Raw genomic sequence first — 22,619 nt, 5'->3', positions numbered from 1 at the left:
AAAAACCTGTCTACTTTCATTAAGTGAACCATTTTTATTCGTAAATATTTAAACTATTGTATTTTTAGTCATCTTTATGCTTATTTTTCAGCACCGAGGTTTAAACACTGAACAATTTTTGACGATGTACATATGAAAGGATAAGGTTCTATTCTCCTAGCACAAAAAAAAAACAGCTTACGGGACAGGCATTACAAAAATAAACAAAATATTATCTTTACTAAGTATTTATTTTTAGAGTAAATAAAGGAATTATATATATATAACTATAACACGACGACCGGTTTGGCCTAGTGGGTAGTGACCCTGCCTATGAAGCTGATGGTCCCGGGTTCAAATCCTGGTAAGGGCATTTATATTTGTGTGATGAGCATGGATATTTGTTCCTGAGTCATGGGTGTTTTCTATGTATTTAAGTATTTATAAATAAATATTATATATATATCGTTGCCTAAGTACCCTCAATACAAGCCTTATTGAGCTTACTGTGGGACTTGGTCAATTTGTGTAATAATGTCCTTTTTTTTTCTTTAATATAGGACATTATTACACAAATTGACTAAGTCCCACGGTAAGCTAAATAAGGGTTGTGTTGCGGGTACTTAGACAACGATATATATAATATATAAATATTTATAAATACTTAAATACATAGAAAACACCCATGACTCAGGAACAAATATCCATGCTCATATCACACGAATACATGCCCTTACCAGGATTTGAACCCGGGACCATCAGCTTCGTAGGCAGGGTCACTACCCACTAGGCCAAACCGGTCGTCAAAATCCTATAATATTTATTTATTTATAACATATTTAGTATATTTACATCAGTAACACTTACAACTAAGAAAGCATAACAATTATTAACTTTGATATAAGAAAAAATAACAATCAATTTAATTATAAATAACAGCCAAATTTTACTAACGGCAACATATGTATTAATAATTAATTAATTTAAAAAAATTAGAAAAATAAACGAAGGTATGTTACCTACGTAAAAATTAAGTACAAATAATATTTTTTTAAATGAAACACCTTACATAACAAAAAATGGTGGAAACTAAATTATAGAAATAGATTCAACGGCAACAGTCTTTAATAATAAACGAATAAAGTAATACTTAACTATGAACAGTATCAGCGTATATAACATAAATAATAAATCTACGTGCTTAACGTTTTTTTTTTATTAGTCCCGATTCGCCGGATTCTTGCTTCGCCGGATTCTCGTTTCGTCGAATTCTTGTTTCGTCGGAAATATTAGTATGTAATAAAATGAGTTAGGTAAAGAAAGCGTGTGGTTATATTTTATTATTGTATGAATTATTATTTTATTGTTGTTGCACAATAGGACATAACTACAATTACCTAGAAATCGGTTCGATTCATATTTTCAAGGAAACAGCGTAATTTTATTTAATAGATACAGGTAAAACCACAATATTTCCATAGTTTTGTTTGATTTTCTGTAACTGAAAAATTCCGGCAAAACAGTTAAGAATCCAGCGCAACAAGAATCCGACGAAACAAGAATCCGGCGAATCGGGAACTAATCCTTTTTTTTAGATGCTAGACATTAAAGTTTAACATAGATGGCACTCCAGGTGGATGACCCAATGACAGATAAGATGAAAGACCCTAGTATTCGAATAGGGAATATTACGCAAAACTCTGCGTAGAGGGCGCCACTAGCACAAACTGTAAACAAACTTGATGCATCACTGTCATATACGTAACAAACAATAAGTGAAAACTTGTAAAAAAACAGTTTAAGGCATAGTATATACTAAAAGTTACTCTATGTATGGTTTCCGGTTTGTGCTAGTGCTGCCTCTAGCGGCAGAACATTGCAGTATTACTCTCGATTAAGAAAGCCTCTTTCTCTGTACTCGCTTATTCTCCTGAGGCCGCTGTACATTTTTTGTTCATATTCATCAATCCTAAACTATCATTGATCAACAAAAGGTTCAACAAATCAAAAAATCTGGGTCTTAGGTGGCTATGATCAACCGTCTTTCTCCGTGATATTTGTAAGAGACTCCTTAAACTTACTGTACATCCGTGACTAAGCTTCTAAGTATACCCAATTATAAATAAATTGCAAGAAATTTAGCAACCTTTTGATAATACATAAAAAATCCAATCTTTCTTTTACAAGCTAATAAAAAATTAGCTATAACACAAATAAATGCCCGCATTAACTTATTTCATTACAATTTAACATTAACTTATTTCATTACAATTTAACATAGTAAACAAACAAAAGTAAACAAACAATTTGTACATTTTCGGATAGTTTTAATATTTATTGGTTAACCAACCAAATACAAAACCGCCTGGATCTGTCATCGAACGACCTGACTTTAACCTATTTGATCAAGTAATGTTTTCATGTACTCTTAACTGGCTTAAGGAGCCATTTGAGGGTAGATTTTGTGTACTTTTATTTAAAAGATACAGAGTATAATGACGAATCAAGGTATAGGTTAGGTACTGGCCTACTTATTTTAAGGCTTTTCCATATTTTCTTTATTGTCTTAAAATCCGCACGATATCCTCCTTAAGAAGTTGCACCATACGTGCCTTTTTCTCGCCGTCCGCGCGAATGAGATCGCAAGCACGTTCCATATTGTTCTTCTGATGTGTGATTATTCTCATTTTAAGGCTGAAAATTGCAAGAATACATTACGATAGAAATGCTAAACGTAGCAACCGAAGGTAGTATAAACACAATTAGGTTGCGTTGTTTTATCACAGAGTTCCTATGGCCACCCCCTGTCTCCATCATCAAATCAGCTCGATGACACCATAATATTGCATTGCGTCCAACTCTACGGTTTAAGGACTCCTGTAAGCGGGACATGACAGTTTCGGCATTGGGGCCGACGGTTGGGAGAAACGCGCCGAAATGAGACCGGAATAGCGTCACGAAGTTGTCCGATGAGTTGGCGATGTCCGGCCCCATAAACCCACAAGCGACGCAACAAGCATCTACAACAGATGATGTGGCCAATGATGACCTAACTTAATGTATGCAAATTTTCAATTGTATCGGAAACCGGGTAAAATTTATCTTGCAAGATTTGACCCGTACAAACATACATAGTTGATTGATTGATATAGCCTATTTTGTGTCCCACTGCTGGGCAAAGGCCTCCCCTTTTTTCCGCCACTCATCACGGTTTGAAGTGTGTTCCCGCCAGTCTCTGCAAAAAGCGTCGAGGTCATCCCGCCATCTCTTTTTTGGTCTGCCTCTGCCTCTGCTAATCTGCGGTGTCCATTCGGTAGCCAATTTGGCCCACCGATCCGGGTGCATACGGCAGACGTGTCCTGCCCAACCCCACTTAAGCTTAGCGGCCTTAACACCCACATGTATAATACCAGTTCTGGACACCTCTACATAGTTAAAGCTTATAATATAAATACCTTTTAACGCTGTTGACCGTTTTCTGAAGAGCTTCTTCCATATGTCTGACCTGTCCTGCCATATTTGCCAGCGATTCTTGGTCCTCTAAGAAGACCGCTTGGATCCTAAAAAGTGACGTTAGTCAGCCAGGGCAGTTGCAAATATGGGGCACATACGTGTTCCCTTGGTTATTCTCACCAGTTACCACTAAGTTGTTACCGGTGGTAACTACTGGGATTTTTTTTCGCACCTTTTACCACTGGTAACTACTGGGAAAAAAGTTCCCAATTGGTGTTTTTTTTTCCCAGTAGTTACTAATAAGAATGCAAGTGTTATTAGTTGTCAAGCGGACCCCAGACTCCCATGAGCCGTGGCAAAAATGCCGGGACAACGCGAGGAAGAAAATGTTATCAATGGTAAAAGGTAGGAAAAAATTCCCCGTAGCTATCAGTGGCAAAAGGTGGGAAAAAAATCCCCGTAGTTACCAGTGGTAAAAGGTGGGAAAAAAAATCCGCGTAGTTACCAGTGGTAAAAGGTGGGAAAAAAATTCCCCGTAGTTACCACTGCTGGTAACAACTAAGTGGTAAATAGTGGGAATAACCCGTTGTCTTCGGTTTGTTAATTTATTAAAATATTATATGGGGCACCAGTGTTAAGCATTAACCATTGTAAATTGAGCCGTAAACCGTTACGGACGGTTACAGTTTACGGCTCAATTTACAATGGTTATTGGCCAATAATGGTTAATTGCGTTAACGTTTCGGCCAACACTGTGGGGTACTAACCATTCAACGTTGTTGATTCTTATTGTCCTGATACCCAAATGTTGTGCATATTAAGAATAATTTTATATTAAAGGAAAAACCGGAAAAGTGCGAGTCTACTTTTTAGTATTTGTTGTTATAGCGGCAACAGAAATACATCATCTGTGAAAATTTCAATTGTCTAGCTATCACTGTTCATGAGATACAGCCTGGTGACGGACATATAGACAGACGGACGGACAGCGGAGTCTTAGTAATAGGGTCCCGTTTTACCCTTTGGGTACGGAACCCTAAAAATGGAAAAATCACGCTTCCGGCAGGACTTCAACCCGCAACCTCTGCAATCCGTTCATTGCTATTAACCAATCGAGCTACGGAAGCCAAGTTTCATATAAAATTTGTCGTATCGCTCGCAGACGTACAGTCAGCGTCAAATACTTTGTAGCAGTCAAAGTGGCGAAATAGTTCGGTATACCATACTAAATATATGGTGTACCGAACTATTTGGCTACTTTGGTTGCTACAAAGTATTTGACGCTGACTGTACCTGCTTGTCAAAAAAAAGATAAATGAATAATTATTAAAGTAAGAACGCTAAGCACGGAGAATTTGGTACATTGACCCACCTGTTGCTATCTCTATCGAACGCCCGTAAATATATCGCTGTCCCACCCATGATGCCGGCGGTCAATACCACTGTGCGAGCGGGACAGCAATATAAATATGCGTGTGCGATAGAGATCTTGCTTCTGCTTAGCGTCCTGACTTTTTTTAGATACATGAATAATGTACATTACAAATATTACAATACAAGTGCGAAAAATAGGAAATTCGAAACGAAGTGGCGATAAATTAAAACACGATCGAAGGGAGTGTTTTGAATCGACACGAGTTGCGAATTACCTATTTGCACATGTATCGTACAACGTTTTACAGTAGGTACATCCCTTTAAATTTTCGACAGTCACGTAATGTACTAATTACCGCACTAGTGCAGTAAAGTAGCACCATATGTACTGTAAAAATACTTACGCTTCACCAGTAGCTTCATTGATTTCGATCAAGCGAGTGTTTAGTGTCTCCATCATCTGTTGGTACAGCATTTCTGTATTTGACGCCATGTGATCTGAAATGCCAAAATACATTTTGACATATTCAACCTAAATTTTAAAAAAAAAAAACCCCAACGCAATAAAACGGATGGATTGATTTTGATAAAACAGGTCTAATAACCACCGCTAGAAAACCTGCTTTGTAATGAAATAAAACCGGTTCACACGTTTAAAAGCTATGGTGCTACAGACAGACGCACAGACATAAATAAATTTTTGGCTAACGTTTCATAATTCGGACAAGCTTTTATCACTGCCTGTACTTATCTTTCCACGGGCAACTAATACTCATCGAGACAATTCTAACAACCCCCAACACAATAAGGTTGCGTTGTTTCATCACAGAGTTCCTATGGCCACCTTCTGTCTCCACCATCAGATCAGCTCGATGGTACCATAATATTGCATTGTCACCGGACTTATGTATGCAAAATTTCAGCTTCCTGGTTGTTTTTATGGCGCCTGCCGTTTGCGGTTTTAAGCACAATACTGAATACTATATTCGGACGAGCTCAGTTCAAAAGCTTAAAGACTATTCCCCTTATTCATAAAAGTGTACTAAAGTTACGATGCCGCTAATCATCGTTTGTCCCTTTCCGACGTATTGGTATGATGGAAAGGGACAAACGATGATTATCGGCATCGTAACTTTAGTACACGTTTATGATTAAGGGGTTTATTTTTATGTATATTCACCTGTCTTTGATGACCTGGCCTCGGCATTCTTCCTTATCCAGCTCTGTACGGTAGCTACACTTTTACTCATTTCTGACGGATCCACAGTAGACCTAACAGTCTTCTCCTTATTACATATATTTTTTGTCTCAGCTGATTTCACAACAGTTTCTTCACGGCTTGTATCTTGGTCATTTACTTCCTTTGAAGACTCGAAAATTTCTGTTCTTACTTTTTCTAATTTTGAACGAGATTCATTTGTTTTGACGGATGATTGAGATCTGCTTCTGAGTGTTCTGCTGGTTCTAATATCTCTAGTTGCGTTTTTAAGATCTACGATATCAAAATTTAATTTCACTGGGGAAATTTTTTGTTTAAAGTTTTCGCATGAAATACAAGGTTTTGATACACTTTTTCGTCTCGTAAGAGTTTTTATAGGTATTATCTCAGGTTCTTTTTCAAGAACATCCTTCGTTTCTGGCATAGGAAGCCATTTATTAATTTCATCAGAAGAAACCCTATTTAGAACGACTACAGGTGTTACAGTAGAGCTTGATGTTTTTGTCCGAGTGGGAGTTACGAATTTTTCAGAAGACATTCTAGTCAAAACTACATTTGAAGCTTTCGATTTTGGCGTAACGGGATTCACGTGAGATTCAATATCTTCAGACGGCATTCTTTTTAACATAACTCTTGGGTTACTTTTATCAGACTTTTTTGGCTTCCCATTTAATTCTGATTTTTTTTTCGCACATAATTTCGACCGCGAACTTGTGGACATTCTAGTAATAGGTATGATAGGGGAAGTGCTTTTTACAGATTTACTATTTGTTATTTGATTCCTCATATTAGCCAGGAATTCCGTTATGGATCTGCTCCTGCCTTCGACATCTACATCTCTGTGTTGAAAACTCTCGTTCAGTGCGTCCAAACTTGGTGGAGATTCATCAAGGTTGTTATGGGCAGTAATGGGAGACCGACCGCCTGTTTCTATTGATTTCTCCGAATTTACATCAGATTTATCCCCAGCCTGTAAATTGTCAGGAGCTACTGCGTTGTCATTAGAGTTGTCCAGGTTTATTGTCAAATTTTTATTATAACAGGTTTTACTTAGTAAATCAACTTTTATTCCATCATTGTTATTATCGTTTAGCAACAAGTTTTGAGTATCACGGGTCGTACTTAAATCTTCTGCCCCTGTGTATATATTTTGGAGTTTCTGAAGCAAATTAGCGTCTAGGGAAGAGCACAAATCATCTTTACTTGGTTCCGTTTCTACAACGAGTCCAGGCAGCGGACTTACTGTTGTACTTTCCCTTTCCGTTGGTACATTTGTAATTATTTCCTTGCTCCTCTTTGTTATAGTTGGCTTAGTGAGTCTTTCGCATTTCTTTTTCAAGCTCTTTTCAGTCTTAATTTTAATGATTTCCTGGTTATTAAGTGTTTGATGTTTACTTCCCGACACTACGGGCTCATCATGTAAATCATCAGCAGGTATGGTTTCTAAAACTGATACATTTACCGCAGGTTGAGGTTCATCAGGTACATTCATATCGCCCTTATCTTGGACGAAGGAGGATTCTAAAACTTCAGGTTGATCAGTTCTCATTCTTTCATCGATCAAGTTAGTACTCTGTGTTCTTTTAACTTTACGGCTTCTAGTTTTCGTTTGTTTAACAGCTTTGGGCTTTACTACCCTCTGGCATTCATCTTCCGATGAATAGAACGAAGTATAATTTACAGACTTCACCGATTGCCTGCGTTTAGTTACGGACTCTAGACTGGACGGACATATACGTTTTTGGACTTGGATCTTTTTCTTTTTAAAAACTTCATCGTCGCTTTCACTCGACAAATTATACAGACTCAGATCTTTGTCACTTTTCTTATCAACGAGCGTTATTTTCTCGTTATTGACAACATTATCTTTAATTTTATCGAATATATCATTCAACTTCTTGGTATTAGGCGAAATTACAGGTTGTGTACTCTTTTTCTTCCTAGGAAGTCTTATGCGGGATTTGCGAGCGTTCTCCAATTCTTTGTAACATGCTGCAATTGGAGATTGAGTTGAACTTGATGGTCTACGTTCTTTTTTGTATCTATGGATTTCATTGATTTCATTATCGTCGTCCTTGGGTGAATAAAGCTTGCGCTTTTGTCGAATTGATTGTTCTATGGCATTAGTTGGCGATTTCGTATTTTGTTTTGAGTCTCCATCTTCTTGGATATCATTTGGAGGCTGGACACATTTAGCTTTTTTTTGCCGAGAAGTATTCTTTTTTGTAGCTTGTTTTTTAGGCTTAAATTTCAGGGTGACTTTTTGAACACCGTTAGTATCGAGTTCGTTTGTTTCTTTGGGCGATTTTAATATGTCTTTATTCATTTTCAGTCTTTTAGACGTATTATTTGACTTATCATCAATATTTTTTACAGCTCTTAAAATATCGATTTGTTCCTGCTGTTCTGCTAGTAGATCAACACATTTATCAAGGTCATTACAGACCTTATCTAATACGTTATTGACACAATCGACAATATCTGCTTCAAAAGCTAAATTGCGCGCATTTTCTTCTTCCTCGACTATTTCTATGCCATCCATCATTTCGCAAAAAATTTCGCTGTCTTCATCTTGAGAAAGACTTTCACTAATTTTCTTTATTGTAGCAGAACTTATTAGGTCAACGTAATTTTTGTTCGTTTCCTGGCAAAAGTATGCGTCAACTGCTTCCTCATTTAAAGTCTCATTTTCATCATTATTATTCTTATTTGTTTTGTCACTTTTAGTTCGGCATTTTTTCCTCCAATCATAGTCAGAACAAGGGGTATCATCGACGACGTCAGAGTCGTCGGTGGTATACCGGATCTCTTTAATATCTTTAGTTTTGCGTTTTAAGCCCAACTTTTTGCGATGTACTGTTTCTGAAAATGGTGTATTTTCAACGATGTCGCTATCTTGTGTGATTTTAACCGATATTATACCACTATCTTTGTCTTGCCCGTAGTTAAGCGCCTCTTCTACCAACAAATTAACCAGATCAGCTTGGGGGACTTTATTGTGTAGTTGTTCAAATGTCTTAATGATGGCTGATTGGTCACTACTGACAGTAGTATCTAGAGCCGCGGTCACGACTAGGCTATGTGAATTTTCTTCGACAATAGGCAGAAGATATGTGGTATTTTTAATAAAATTTTGAGCCTCGCTGTCGCTATGATACTGCTTTCTATGCGACACCCCGCAAATTGGCTTTGGTGCGCGGTTGCTTAAACGTTCGTATTCTTCTTCCTCGAGCGCAGGTAGCTCGGGGGTGGTGGCGATTTTTGCGGTTACTTTGGTGAACTTTAATGGAGGTAACACGGTCAACTTCTCTCGAAGCTGGAATAGAGAAACAGCAGGTAAAATGAGCACTGGCTCCCTCATTTGTAAAGCATATTAGGATAAATGATTGTATTATATGTTGATTTCAACTAACACAATTTTCACTTATAATTTTAAAACGGGACTTAATCGCGTGCACTTATTTTTATTATTTGGCCTGACGTTTCGAACATGACATTTCGTTCGTGGTCACTGGTCACAGGCAGACTGGCCAGATAAAACTGCTGACTGGGATAGCAAAACTAAGTGCAGGCGAAGAAGTCACATTGCAGTGTTAGAATTATGAATTATTGACTTGTTTTGAAGATTCAGAAAAAAAGTGTTGTTTAAAAACAAGCCTCCTACCTATATCAGAAGAAACAATGGGATACTTAAGTAGTTTCGATTAGTTGAAATTATAATCGATGGCGTGATTTTGGTCTTGTCTCTCGGAGTATATAAGGTAGAAGAAACGACTGCAAAAATTTCGTACCGATTTGATACCGTGATGCTAAGTCTGCATTTACAGCATCACTTTTATGGGAAACCATTTTGCATTTCATCGCGGTATCAAGTCGGTACGAAATTTTGCAGTCGGCTTTTCTACCAATAATGTAAACAAATTAAAGAAAAGAGCTGATGAATCCGAATATAAGGCATTAAATTAATAAAGTAATTAAAAAGGTGTCTTATAAAGATAGGAATAGGCGGGTTCTTACTTTATTACCTATATGCTGCCCTCACCTGTGCGAGAGACGTGGTGGAAGCACTGGAGGGAGAGTTGCAACTTAACGGATGCTGGACGGCAGATCGTACGGCGAAGCCTGTAATTGGGCCATATTCAGACCTCCGATTCTAGGGGGCATGATTTATTGACAGTATATGATTATCGATGTTTCCCTAATATTTGATTTGAGTTGTACCAAAGAGAATTTGAAATAGAGGTGTATTGTCAAATAAAACTTTATAGCCACATAAATTTACTGTCATCTTTCGACACATGATTTAGAACATTTAGAACGCCTTTTGACTTTGATCCTTATTCTTTCACTGACATGTGTTAAATTTGTTAAATATCAAAAAGTGGCGCCATCTTACCGGGCACAACCTTAAAGTTATGGCGCTATCGCTTGAAACAATGTGCCCTTTACCCAATGCCAATGTGTTCCTTTGGCCTTTGATGTATTAGATGGCGCTACTTTTTTATAAATTGGCCACCTCCTGCTTCCATCATCAGATCAGCTCGATTGTTGATTATATTGCATTGTCACCCGACTTACATATGTATGCAAATTTTCAACTCAATCGGAAAGTGCAAATTTAGCTTCCAAGGTTTGGTAGGTAGGTCATAAGATTGTTCACAAGTTGATAAATGTGGGTTAATTCCATACAAGATATCCCAAGAGGCCTATAATGACAAGTAATTATAAAAAAATTGGTAATTATATTACATATTATAGGACTTTATTACACAAATTGACTAAGTCCCACAGTAAATAAGCTCAATAAGGCTTGTGTTGTGTTGAATTAAACAAAAACCTCTGAACATATCAGTCGCAAAATTAAGCCTATTTAAAAAGAATTCCCATTATATGCTAAACAAAATTTATAACACAAAGCCGAAATCTATTACTAGATTAGTTGCACATACATTTTATACAAATGTTAAGACATGGTTAATCATTAAATGATTTCTTTAACAATAATAATTAAAATAATTGATATACTTACATTATTTTTACAATTTATATTGGTAAATTTAGATTTAAAACTAGTCAAATTATTAATGATTTAATTTCGTATTTTTCTTGCTCACACTTAAATTATTTTAATTGTATATAAGCTTCCATTATTAACCAGAGTAAGTGTAGGAGTTGAAAATAGAGTTCCAGTTACTCTGGTTATAATATTAGCCGGCGGAAAATCGTTGAGCATTAGACTTTTTGTTTGCCGCGATATCTACTGTCGAGTAGCAGTACTGAGAGTTCCGCTACTCGATGCTAGATGTCGACTGCGTATATAATAAGCATTTTGGTACCAAAACTGATGTATGGAGAGAGCACTCTATTTTCTTCTTATTTCTCTATGCAAGAACGGACGTTGGGAGTAGGGATTGCAATCCGGTCCGGCGGATCCGGTAATCCGGCCGGATCCGGCACTTTTCAGGAGCTACCGGATGCGGTAAAAATCACCGGATCCGGACCGGATAATTACAGCACGCGCTGTGCGTTTCAGATGAGGAAAAGGCAACGGATACGAGGTATGAAGTTGAACAGAACAAAAAACGAATGAAAAAGTTTAAATTTAGTAAGATAAAAATATATTTATTATGACGATGACTGGGAACAGAAGAGGATTTCTTCTTCTTTCATGTTGGTGGCACGATATGACGATTACATAAATACTGTAATAGAAGGAAAAATGAAAGGATGGAGATGCCATAGAAGGCGTTTGTAATTTATGCTAAAGAGAAGGTTAATGTCGTGTCATAATGTTGTGATAGGAGATTAACCGACTACAGTTGGGCTTATCAATATGTGTGAATGAATAATATATGATAATATTGATAATCTTTAGTTTTCTCCGATATATGTATATATATGATAAAATATAGATTCTTTTCTATTCAAATTTAAGAGAGAATCTTTTGTCTTTACTATTTCATCCAATCTAATGCAATTTCCTTCATCTCCTGGTACATGCTACTCTACGTCTAGCCAATTCTTTATTTGATCTATGTAGCTTTTCTTAGGGAGTCCCTTTCCGAGATGGTTTTCAATCATACATTCTATTATTTTTCGCATGAGATTGTCGTGTCGTGTGTTGTTCCTTATAATTTGACCAATATACTTTTCCATAAATTAAAAAAATTACAATTTTTTTAAGTCATTCAGTCTACTACTTTTTCGGACAAATAAATTAGAGCAAGATAATACTAGAGCGCATTTAATATCATAATTGGTTAAAAGTAAAATATCTTCGTTAAAAGTAATAAATAATAGTAAGCGTAGGAGTTTAAAATAGAGTTCCGGTTACTCTGGTTATAATATTAGCGGAAAATCGTTGATCATTAGACTTTTTGTTTGCCGCGATATCTATTATCGAGTAGCAGTACTGAGAGTTCCGCTTCTCGATGCTAGATGTCGACTACGAAAATAATAAGCGTTTTGGTACCAAAACTGATGTATGGAGTGAGCACTCTATGTACTTCTTATTTCTCTATGCTAGAATGGATGTCAACGTTAGAGTTTGTGAGGAAAGAGAAGAGTCGTGGAATTTATGGGGCCCAATACATTCCACGACTCTTCTCTTTCCGAACAGACTCTACAAAGAATTCAATCAAAGAACAGTTACGAAAACTTGTCCTTTCAAGGAGCTCCAATTCCCACCCCACATCCCATCATCAGGCTTTGGAAACTAATCAAATTTATAGTTGTAAACGAAAATTTGAGCACTTTAGAATGGATAAATATAATAAATTACCGATTTAAAATTTTGTTTTTAAAATGATATTGACATTGTGACACTTTTTAATACCAAGTTCTATTATATTGTTAAGAAGTTATTTATTAACTTCAAATTATAGATTTAGGAATACGTATTACGCAAAATACTAGAAAAATATGTCATTTAATTACCTTTTTTATCCCTATACCAAACCGGATCCGGTCCGGCCGGATCCGGCCGGACTACGGCCAAAATCCGTCCGGATCCGGCCGGATTGAAAATCAATCCGGTTTGCAATCCCTAGTTGGGAGCCCCCGTGGCCCGGGGGGGCACGTATAATTGATACGGCGGATACGGCGGTAGCTACGCCCCTGATGGTGCAAGTGAGGCTTAGTGACACAATGTAAAACTTGGTTTATAGGTTTTCCTTTTCTTCAACATTTGCAAAGCAAAAAAGAAAAAGAAATTTCTGAAAAGAGAAATCAATAAACCTAGAATATACTATGCTGAAGCGATCGACATCAAAATCAAAGTGATTTGTTAAAATTTAGATAGTGGTAACCGTTTTATCCCGAAATGGAATTTCATGGAAAAAATTCCGTTGTTTCGTTAGATTCGAAAAGCTATTCTTCCCTATTAACACCTTATTTCTGTACCTCCTAGCAAATAATTTGGCTAGAGATAAACCAAAATAACTCGGCAGGGATTTTGATGGCGCCGACTGTGCAAGTATTATTTTAAACGTCCCCATTTTCCTTCCTGGGTATTGGCATTATAGAAAATATTTTTTGCCCCTTATTGATTATTTCATTATTATAATAGGAGCTTTTAAAAATTTATATGGATTTGTATTTTGCTCCTATTTCTTATATTAAATCATAATTTCAGAATGAGTACGATTTTCATTAGTCTTGAAAAAATACGGCAAAATTACCTAAAATATTGGATATTTTTGTGTAATTTCCTTGCAATCGAAGTGAAAAGCAGAGTGTATAACTCAGGCATAAATGTCCATTTTTATCCTCGAGTATATTGGTCCCCGCTGCGCTCGGGCCAATAAATGGTCTCGGATAAAAATGGATCGCTTTATGCCCTTGTTGTACAATCTACTATTGCAGTCTGAGCTATCAAAATCGCTGCAGTTATCTTGGTCTAACTCAAAGCATAATGTGAACCATACTTCAAAGTGACTTGGACCAATTTTATAATTTCATATATGTTCAAATAATTCAATAGTTTTTACCTGCTTTCCTCCTGCGCGGTTCAGGAAGACTCCGTTCTTGTTCCTGACAACAATTTAATGGTAAATGTAACAAAGACATTTGACTTATTATTAAGAGGCCTTATTCCTATCGCACTAATATGTGCAAACGATTGGCATCTTGGCTAGGCACCCTGGGTGCTTAGCCAATACAATTCAAGCTATACAATTCATGCTGTGACTTTCTGCAAATTTAGCCATAAGCGCATGTTCTTTATTTATACCTGCAGTCATTTACTGTTTCGTTTTCCATTGGTGTGAAAGAGATAGAATAAAGAGCAAGGTTTACATTACACTCTGTACACTACTACTGTGATTGTAAAATAAAATAAAGAGTGCCCATATGATATTACGATGTATATGTAACTTATTTTCTACAGACGTATCAAATCACTGATTTACATATTTCAAGTATTTGTTATTATAAAATACAGATTTAAGTATTTTTGTTTTTTGTAATAGCCACGGACCTGTTTATATTTTATTTCTACATATGAAACTATAGGTCTATTTTTTGTCTATAAGTTTTGATCAAAAATTGTGTATGACTGTTTGTTTCTAAATAAATAGAAAAAAAAAATGATATAACACTAAAATTAATGTTGCTCGAAATTATATTGAAAACTATCAAGATTATTCTTGTCTGCATTGAAACGCGCGTCGCATTGCAGGCGCTCGCGTACCGAGTGCCAACGCCATCTATCGAGCCTTATTTCGTGAACGCTCTAAGGAATAAGGGCTCTTAACGATTTTTTAACCCTTTGAACGCTTTATGTCTATCGGTGCCTTTAAACGATTTATGCCTTAAGGCATTAAGTCCGCCATTTGTACAATTTTATATCGTGCAATAAAGCTTAAATAAATAAATAAATGTCATAAACACAAACATCACTCAAACGCCAAGGTCCCGGGCGCAAGGGAGCTAATGTAAACCTTACTCGAAAGTGTGAATGTTACTTATACTACCCAAGATGACTACTTGGGAGACACGGAATCATGGCCAAGTATCCAGTCTCAAAAGCTGTAATAGTTTTGCGTGCAGTGTCCCGGAGAGGCATATGGCGCTGTTGTTTCTAGCTGTTCAACCTTATGTATTAATGTCTGTTATGTTTTAGTTATTTTGATGATGACATTGACATATTAAATACATAGTAGTTATGTATTCTGTAGAACTAGTTTTAAGATTGTTAGCTTAACAGTCTCTTGACGTGAAATATGTATTTCATACATTTTTTTATTTTTTTTATTCTTTGACATTTGGAGAACCTTTACACCTCCAAATCTTATTATTGTGTATTATTATTTTTCTCAGACCGTGGAGACCTTATACATCTCCAAACTTCATGTATTAACCGTGGTGACTATACGTCTCTGTCATATTGTATAATATACTTGACTTGGTACATACTAGTTATATGGGAGAATCAACTTTTTAGCGTCACTCGTTGCCATGGTTACGATTAGTTGTCCAGGGGACAAAAGTTCATTGAAATACTGATTTTATGGTACTTAAATGTATCAAACTTGCGTTTTTGTGGTCGTTATAACCAATGTCCATATTGGGCCCCCTACTAAGCTTGTTAATAGAACGGCATACACCGTCTCTTCAAACAAACTGTGCCACTGTTGTCCCTTGGACAACGGGACAGGATAACAAAACAAAAAAAGTTGATTCACCCATGTACAGAATGTAGCATTAGTTTATGAGACTGCTAGTTTAACAGTCCAGACGCGGTTTATTTATTTAGTATAAATTTTATTTTGACTCTTGGAGAGACTTTACACCTCCAAATTTTATTAGTATTAGTACTCTGACATTGGGGACCTTTTACATCTCCAGATTTAATGTGTTTTTAACCATAGAGACTATACATCTCTATTGTATTGTAGTAATTATTTATTTTAAGATTATTATAATGTAATGTTTACCCAGGTACTGGCTGTTGTATTTATAAAATGTTGTTATGTATTTTTCATGTCACTATATGATGTTACTATAAATGTTGTATTGACTTGTAAAAGAGCCCTTGAGGCATACTTGCAGAATAAATTTTTGAATTTTGAATTTTGAATATATTATATACGAAAATAAACGCTCCAAAAGAAAAACAAGTGCGAGTCGGACTCGCCCACCGAGGGTTCAGTACTTTTTAATATTTGTTGTTATAGCGGCAACAGAAATACATCATCTGTGAAAATTTCATCTGTCTAGCTATCACGGTTCATGACATACAGCCTGGTGACAGACGGACGGACGGACAGCGGAGTCTTAGTAATAGGGTCCCGTTTGGCCCTGTGGGTACGGAACCCTAAAAAAAAATGTCCCAAACCTCCCTGGAACCGTGCGGTCCAAAAAAAGGGAAAAATCTTGAAAATAATGCTTAATAAAGACATTCAATAATAACTATTAAATTAAAAATATAAAAAAACACTTACGTGTTATGCCAAGAGCTGATACTCAAACGGCTAGATCGATTTTTATTAAACACAACTAAGAACCACCCGCAAGGAAACTCGATTTCACGTTAAAATAAGTTTTTAAAACATGTTTAAAATCGGGCCTATCGCAAATGTATTTTGTTACCTTTATTTCCGAGGTTTCGACACAGGTTTCACTGGGCGTGGTCGCGGATAACTGTTGTCTCAGCAAAATGTCAAAGATTCGTGTAGTTACTCGGCGAAAAGTCTATAAAGTTTGGGGTAGGAATCACAATTTCAAACCACCCACCACAACGAAACGAAACGTCGGAAATAAAGGTAACAAATATGAAGTGTGCACAGTGTGCACTCATTTTGTCGATATAAAGAATTTTCCCAATTTTCCGGGGTCGTATTGAGCGTTTGTGAAATTCGTCTAGAAAAAAAACTACAAGTTAGCAGAAAAAAATTTAACTTGTTTCGGGGTGCATGTAAGTAGGCCTATTCGATTTTATGGAACCATGTCACTTTTTCGGGTCCCAAAATCCACTGTGGTGTGGAATTAAAAGGAGGAAAATCTCTTATGGCAGAACTATTGCAAAAGTGACCAGCTTTCAGCTTTAAATAATATAATTCCTAATCTCTCCGGTGGCGCTAGGTAGGCTCATGGATTACATGAACCATAGAGGTTTAATAATATAGAGATGAAATGGGGGAGGGGCAACAAATAACTCGACCAAATTACGTAGGTTGTTTTTGGGTATGTTGTCAGGAATGTTAAAATGTGTTTTTAATTTTGTCGCATTGCGTATGTTCTGTCCCTCACGAGCGCAGGCGTATAGCACATCTATATAAATACTAGGTCTATGGAATTTTATTTCGGTGTATTGTGGCGCCGCCTATTTAATGTTTTTTGATGGACACTTTTCATACATAGAGATGTTCCTCCTTTTATTCCACACTCCATTGTAACAAAATATTGACATATATAGCTAAGGACGGGCCTTACGAACAATAAGAATGGGGCCAGTACATCGGTGTCACGCACACGAATTCGAGCCAATCGTGCAGTCTAACGCCACAACGTGATTGGTTGATGAGTTTGCAACCCGCGCGCTATTGGTCGCAACTAATTCGAGCCAATCATGCAGTTTAACGGAACTAGTCATGACGGCTGACACTGAACAAGCGCCATTCTTAGTGCCCGTAAGGCCCGTCCTTAGATATATATGTCAATGTAACAAAATAAATTCGCGTTATATGTTTTAAAATGTGTTCAAAACACGAAAGTTTTAAATGTTAAGTTTTTGGCAAAAATAGCATTTTGGTACAGCTTTTATCGACTGTCCTTTCTTTCCACAGGCAACTACCTAATACCCATCGAGACAATTCTAAAAACCCCAAACACAATTTGGTTGCGTTGTTTCATCACCGAGTTTCTACGGCCACCTCCAGTCTCGATCATCATCAGATCAGCTCGATGGGACTACATTATTGCATTGTTACCTGACTTACATATTATATACTTATGCAAATTTTCAGCTCAATCGGAAACCGAAAAAATGGGTCAAATATAGCTTCCAAGATTTGACCCACGCAAATATATTACATACTAACAGGGCAAGTTAAATAAACATCGGATTCGGTCCATGCGTTTGAGTGCTACGATGCCACAGACAGACATTGTAACACCCCTATTATAGCGAACATGATCATAGTGCCCGTAAGACCCGTCCTTAGATATATGTCAATGACCACGTCAATATCATCGAATTTATATAGAATTAGGCAGAAAAACTGTTAGCATGTCGCAAGATCGAGCACCATTAATTAACAGTGCACGTACATTTACGCAAAATGGTCATGGATAGTTTTATCAAAAGAGAACATAATGTGCCAGCAAATCCTCGGAAGCAATTTGCCCGATGTGGTATTTATATACCATATATAAAAATAAAAATAAAAATATAAGAAACTGTTTTCTAATAGATTCAAATCTTGCATTACTTCTGGGACATCCTATAGAAGTTTTTTATGCAACCTTTTTTGCGTTTTCAAGTTGCTCTCATAGTAACGAGTGCCGTCACGTACCTATATCTTGTATCACGTAAAAAAAATGATTGATTTATGCTTACTTACAGGGCCAATTGAGAAGCGGCGAGACCTGGCACGGCGACTGTCCTGTGAGCCGAATACAGGTTGTCGGACCACACGTGTTATGTCATCTCGATCCCTGTAGGACAAACAAATACCGGTAAAAATCTAAATTTAAGCAAACAGTGAGATGTCTGTTTTATATTTGTTTGCGCAATGAAGTTAGCACGTGGCTAACATTATGGGAGTTTTACTTTTTACTCTCTACTAAACACAGTGCCGGATTAAGCCAGCGCGGGGCCTGTGGCAAATTCTATCAAGTCCACGAATTGCTATTAACGCTGAGTTACATGTAGTGGTTTTTTAAACATACAAGGAAATAACTTAAAATAATCAACTATTCATCAAGCATCACTATTGATGTTAAGATTTGAGTAGGTACACTCAAATCTTAACATCAATAACATAAAAATCAGCCAAGAGCATTGTCGGGCCATGCTCAGTGTAGGGTTTCGTACGACTCGCTGCGCTCGGCCGGCAACCCCTTACTTTCCAGATGTTTTCAGCCTCTGTAGTATAATACCTATACTATTTACGGTCACAAGGCGTTGGTGCGCGGGGCCCCTGGCATTTGCCACTTTTGCCACGTGGCTAAGCCGCCATTGACTAAACATATTAAATCAATTGAACTTAAACAGTGAGTAGGCACGTATTTAGACAAAATCTAGTAGGAATTTTGATTACCTATACTGGCAAAACCGTTAGTGATACGTTTCCACTATCACAATTTCTATTAAAATCTTTCTAAATGCTTTAAATGGTGATCTAATGTGCTGTAAAACAGTGTACGCCACTAACCTCACTTTTTCGCCGACCGTTTGACCCTAATAATGCCTTACCTTTAATAACTGGTTTGTGATATGCAATAAACAATTCATTCATACCTTCACGAAAAAAACTCAATTTATGATTACCTATACTGGCAAAACCGTTAGTGATACGTTTCTACTATCACAATTTCTATTAAAATCTTTCTAAATGCTTTAAATGGTAATCTAATGTGCTGTAAAACAGTGTACGCCACTAACCTCACTTTTTCGCCGACCGTTTGACCCTAATAATGCCTTACCTTCACGAAAAAAACTCAATTTAGCAACAGGTGTGTTCTCCTTGGGGTGAACTGAGAACTTATTACTTATTATTGATTTTCTTGATATATATTTTTGACTCAAGTAACCCAAGTTAGGGGGTAGTTTTAAATATAGTTTTGTATATTTAAAACTACCCCCCACCCTATTAGGACAAAAAACCGGGCAAGTGCGAGTCGGCCTCGCGCACGAAGGGTTCCGTACCATTATTTATAAATACGGCAAAAAAAATATGTTTGTTGTATGGGAGCCCCCCTTAAATATTTATTTTGCTGCTGTGCTGCCCCCTACAGTTTATGCACACTCCCTATTGTATATGTTCAGAGTTCCACAACTCTGGTATTAGCTCGGGTTTCATATTAAAAATTAATTTAAGTAGAATCATGGTATTAATTCGAAATTGTATAAGAGCGCCCATTTTGTTGTCAGGTATGCTCAAATATGTGGGTGTCACGCTTCCTGAGGATATGCTCAATCCACCTATCCAAAGTGGCCCTGACCTGGAAGATGGCCGGAAAACTTACTTGGCGCCGTTCCGTGGAGCAAGAGTTGGGAGTATTGGGGATGAGGTGAGAGGAGGTAGGAGGTTACCCAAGGTGTCCAGGACCGGAGTCAGTGGAGAGTGGAGTGGTTTGAGCCTTACACCCCAGCAGGGGGTAACAGGATGGAAAGAAGAAGAAGAAGAAGAAGATGCTCAAATGACATATTAACCAGAACTTTTATGACATCTTATTTACTCATGATTAACATTATATTAAAATATGAGAAAACAAAAATTAAAGGACATTTTTACATAGATCAACCTAGGCCCACAGTATGCTCAATAAGGCTTGTGTTGTGTGCACTAGTAGACAATACATATAATATACATAAATAGTTATATGGAAATACTTATGTACATAGAAAACATCCATAACAATCAAATATTTTTAATAAAAACACAAATAAATGCTCTTCGCAGGATTCGAACCCGGGGCCTCGGGGAACTAGGATAAGAGTTATTTAATATAGCAACTTAATAATCTAAATTAAATATACTTAGATGTATCACTTATCTCAACATAAAGTTCTCTATCTAAACCTGGCAAGTAATCAGCCAGTGAACTAGCGGGGGGGGGGAGTTGATATTAGATGCAGAGGAGCATACATTGTATGTAAAATTTGAGCTCCAGGGCTGCCTGTACCTGCCTTCTCCCATGGGCAAGTTGGAGAGACTTGTGGTGATGGAAAAGGTGGATTGCAGACGGCCTAGTGGACCAAGTCCACCAAATATCAGCTCAGATGGATATCACACTAAGCCATGCTTCCCACATAGCAACCGACAGGGAGAAGAGAGCTGCTGTAAGGAAATTTACATAGGAGTCACAATCCTCAGCAGTGAGGATTATGACTCAGTTTGATATTTTTCCTTGAAATCCAGTAGATATGTCTGCAATTTAAATAAATAATAATAAGTTATAATAATGCAGACATATCTGCTAGATTTTCAATTTTCATCTACCTTTGCCTTATTATCAAGCCTAAATTGCCCCTGCCTGTCCGAGGTATGTGTATGAGTGTATGACAATCATGCTTAATGCTGTTAATGTAAACATTTGACCAGGATTGCTGGCCACAGCCTATGTAAGCTTACAGGATAGCACTTACAATAAACATTGATACAACCTGTAAATACAGCTAAGAGTGCTAAGACCAAACTATTATACATACCTGTACACTGCACTGTTATACAAAGTAACTAAGAGTTTTGAGTTTTGACTAAAATATTCCCAGCATATACTTCTTCTTTTTTTTAATTACGGCTTCAATCCAGTGGGACTATTTCGACAGTAATACTAGTAGTCTTAGGAGCTTTAAATACAACTAAAATTGTATGGTTAGTACAAGACAGTGTACAGTAATTTTATCAGCTCTTGTAAAGCGTTACAACAACAACAAGCAAGCTTACAAGCAAGCAAGTAAGCTTTACAAGGAGCACATGGACTACCGGCCTTTGACTCCAAAATGGTGGATAGACGCAATTCAAGATTAATTCTCCATTATAAACTGAAAAAAATAACTAAAATAACAAAGTAACCAAGGCCTCCAGTGCCCCAGGCTGGAATAGAACCAGCGTCCTCTGCTATCGCGGCAGGTGCCTGAGCCACTCGGCCACCGGGGTCACGGCAGCATTGGTCGAATATTTCCAAGTATATGCATCTCTTACTGAAGGCTTATGGCGCCCCCTAGCCATCTCTAAGGTAGAACAGAACAGTATGGTTCATACCTTCTAACTGGATCAACTCAGGTGATACCGAGCTAGCATTCCATTCACTGCACACTACCACATTAGTTTACTGACTGAGCTATCGATATTACACTTTAAACAATATTAATGAGCAAAAAATAAAGCAATTAATCACGAGGCGATGCTATCAATATGGCGCTCCAACCGGAAGACCCCCCAGTATATAAAATATAATAATTATTATTGTCAGTAACATAAATAGCTACTATGACATTACCTGTACATTTGACAAAAAGATAGGCGTCAAATGCTCTGTAGGTACCTATCTAAGATATATTTTATTTTCTCTTTGAAATGTTGTTTATAGATGTATCAGTTTCACTAGTATCTTAACTATCTTACACATCAAAATCAAAGCATAAGATTATCCTGAAACTGATTCGTATATCTATATAGATCTATATATAGGTTGGGAATCGACCGTTAAACGGAATTAGAATTCTTCGAAAAACTAAGTATGACAGAAACATTCTAAACGACCTGTACTTCAAAAATTTATAAAGTTTGATAACAGTTCGACGCAAATAAAAATGTTACTTACATGCCAAATAGTAAATTATGAAATACCACGCACAAACACAAGTACAAAACCTATATCGTCTAATTAAACTTTTACTCGAGTTACCTCAACGACACCACTA

At 36.9% G+C, this 22,619-nt stretch overlaps 1 protein-coding gene across 1 annotated transcript; it reads right to left on the bottom strand.

The window, feature by feature from the left end:
- Nucleotides 1-1,086: 1,086 nt before the first annotated feature.
- LOC133530410 (uncharacterized) lies at nt 1,087-21,347 on the bottom strand. Its single transcript, XM_061868319.1, has 9 exons — nt 21,339-21,347; nt 19,402-19,427; nt 18,589-18,682; nt 14,014-14,056; nt 10,068-10,147; nt 5,987-9,341; nt 5,211-5,304; nt 3,435-3,539; nt 1,087-2,673 (listed from the first exon to the last, which is right to left on the bottom strand). Exons 1-9 carry the CDS (start codon nt 21,345-21,347, stop codon nt 2,538-2,540), a joined length of 3,942 nt encoding a protein of 1,313 aa, XP_061724303.1. The 3' UTR covers nt 1,087-2,537.
- Between the last annotated feature and the right edge of the window lie 1,272 nt (nt 21,348-22,619).

The sequence above is a fragment of the Cydia pomonella genome, chromosome 22, assembly GCF_033807575.1.
Source record: "Cydia pomonella isolate Wapato2018A chromosome 22, ilCydPomo1, whole genome shotgun sequence".
NCBI lineage: Eukaryota > Metazoa > Arthropoda > Insecta > Lepidoptera > Tortricidae > Cydia > Cydia pomonella.
The sequence above is the reverse complement of the archived record's forward strand: the minus strand, read 5'-3'. Positions and strand labels throughout refer to the sequence as shown.